The sequence below is a fragment of the Penaeus monodon genome, chromosome 37 (assembly GCF_015228065.2).
Source record: "Penaeus monodon isolate SGIC_2016 chromosome 37, NSTDA_Pmon_1, whole genome shotgun sequence".
Lineage (NCBI taxonomy): Eukaryota > Metazoa > Arthropoda > Malacostraca > Decapoda > Penaeidae > Penaeus > Penaeus monodon.
Genome location: NC_051422.1, coordinates 1,252,488 through 1,254,987, shown reverse-complemented (window position 1 = coordinate 1,254,987; position 2,500 = coordinate 1,252,488). Strand labels below are relative to the sequence as shown.

The 2,500-nt window shown below is 37.9% G+C and overlaps 1 protein-coding gene across 9 annotated transcripts in view; it reads right to left on the bottom strand.

Annotated features, from left to right (window-relative positions):
• Positions 1-2,500, bottom strand: part of LOC119596143 (protein nervous wreck-like) — a 65,749-nt gene that overhangs the window by 3,080 nt on the left and 60,169 nt on the right. For 6 of the 9 annotated variants that reach the window (XM_037945303.1, XM_037945305.1, XM_037945306.1 and 3 more), the window contains one exon: positions 2,140-2,214. The exons of the other annotated variants lie outside the window; for them this stretch is intronic. In XM_037945303.1, coding sequence (XP_037801231.1) covers positions 2,140-2,214 — 75 coding nt within the window. The remainder of the gene's footprint in view (positions 1-2,139; positions 2,215-2,500) is intronic. 9 annotated transcript variants of the gene reach the window in all.

Below are 2,500 nucleotides of genomic sequence, written 5' to 3'. Positions count from 1 at the left end.
AGGTTAAAGAAATGTGAAACAAACCAACAAAATAACCAAAAGGATAACAGTAAAAATAAATAAAAGGAAAAGGGAAGTTAATGCAACTACTGTAGAAAATACCATTACGTCCACAGCAGCCTGGAAATTGCATGGCAGCATTTTTTTTTTTACGAAAGGTTAAGCAAAGAATCTACCAAGGTTAAAATAGTAATGAGGAACTACCGCTATGAACGCTTATCAGGCACAACAGCATTCTACGATGTGCTGAGCCATTAGTCGACTTGCAGAACGACAGAAACGATAATATGATATCTGATGTTATCACAGTTGAAATCTAAGTTTTCTGTCGAGAAAGTAAAATTAAAGAAAAGGGGGTAAAACATCACTTCTTCATACTTGAGATCCTATGTTGTGGAAAAAAGAGACAAACCCTCTTCAGAAAGCTACAAAAAGATTTTAAGAAAAATTAAAAAGAGGAAGGAGAAAATAAAAAGAACACTTGATAAATGGCATTTTTCTTTCAATTTCCCCTCCATTTTATCCCCACTCAAAGTTGGTGGCGTGACCATCATGGAGCTGAGGAGTCAATTTCCAAAGTCAGCACAAGAAATTCAACATGTCAACACAGATTAAACGGATTTAAGATGAAAGCAGAAGTGTGGAAAGCTAGCGAGGTTCTAGACACAGAGTATGGCTTAGGTCTCACTACGCTCTCTCTCTTTCTCTCTCTCTCTCTCGCTCTCTCTTTTGGCCTTGTCACAGAATCTTTTTGCCTTCGAGTGTATGTGTGTGTGTGTGTGTGTGTGTGTGTGTGTGTGTGTGTGTGTGTGTGTGTGTGTGTGTGTGTGTGTGTGTGTGTGTGTGTTCGCGTGTTTTTTTTTTTCATATTAACCCACTGACGATAGGTACATATCCTCTCCACTATACTTCTTTGTGAACTTTCTTGGACAAAGATGGCTCCACAAGTACTCAGCCACCAAGGAGTCAAATAATAGGTCCAGAGATCCCCATTTCTTGAATTTTCGATTTTTTTTTATGTCAATAACATCGATCCTGCTATTATCATTATTGACATCACGATTACTATATCAAAATAGTAATAATTAAAAATAATCAGAAAATCAAGGAAAGCGGTAGAACAGTTGAGATAGGTGACTTATCGCTAGTGAAGCCATGGATGTAAACAAAATTAATGAAATAAAATTACAGTGGACATGATATATACACCATGCCATCCCAGCACATTAGGTTACAAGGTCTGGTCCCATGTATAGGCATGCATGTAAGTACATAGCTACACATTTTCCCTCTTCATATGCTGTCTCAGAGCATCTTATTTTGGCAGTTAATCTAGTCTATAATGTTTTTTTCATCAATTAAAAGCTGTCTCCTCTTCTATGTCGAAAGCAGTGTGCTAGAAAATTTTAATAGTATTCCTCTAAGGCATAAATGCATTCTTTTGTCATAATATGATGTTTCTCAGTTTAATAGGAAATAATCCAGAAAGCATAAATTTCATTTAATAAGATGATAGGCATTTTCGGTATTTTTAAATCTTTTTTTTTTTTTCTTTTTTTTCTGTGACACCTTCTGTTTTCTGTGTTTTTTCTATATGGTTGGATGTTTTTTTTCTTAGCTCTTGTGTCTCTCCCCTATTTAATTCCTTTCTCATTATTTTATTCTCTCTCTTTCTCTCTCCCCCACTCTCTCTCTCTCCTTCTCTCTTCCCTCTCTCTTTCTCTCTCTCCCCCTCTCTCTCTCTCCTTCTCTCTTCCCTCTCTCTTTCTCTCCTTCCCTCTTCTCTCTCTCTCTCTCTCTCTCTCTCTCTCTCTCTCTCTCTCTCTCTCTCTCTCTCTCTCTCTCTCTCTCTCTCTCTCTCTCTCTCTCTAATAATCCCCGCCACTAATACTTCCTCTCGAAAAATAATAATACTAATGTTGCAGAATAATCTTCACTAATAGAGAGAGAACAAAAAAAATCGCGTTTCGGGACTGACACACTGAACTACCTCAAGGAGACAGGGAGATTATGTATGTATATATATAAGCTTCCACAAACGTCAAACGCTCTAATGAAGCGAAAACTGATGGTGGGTCTAGCCATGCTCTACAGTAGGAGGGTTGTTAGCGAGACACCTTTCTTTGTAAGATGTATCACCTCGTCTAGATCATCGGGAGTAGTCGTTGCTGTTGGGTCCACGCCGTCAAGCCATGGTTCGAGATCGGCCACTAGCTAAATGGTGCCAAGGGAAACATGGTGCACGTGTTATTATTCCGTCTGCTGGTACTCACACATTAAAGGGCCTTATGACCATGGTTTTATGTGTAAGATATGGATTGAATTAATATTTTTTTTTTATTTGAAGGGGCCTTAAAGACCTGGGTTTTACATGCAAGATATGGATTGAATTACTTATTTTTCATACTAAGGGGCCGTTGTTTTACATTTAAGAGAAGAACTAATTGACGTGTATTTTTTTCCTTTTATAACAGGGGGAGTAGCTATTGGTGGCAAGAGA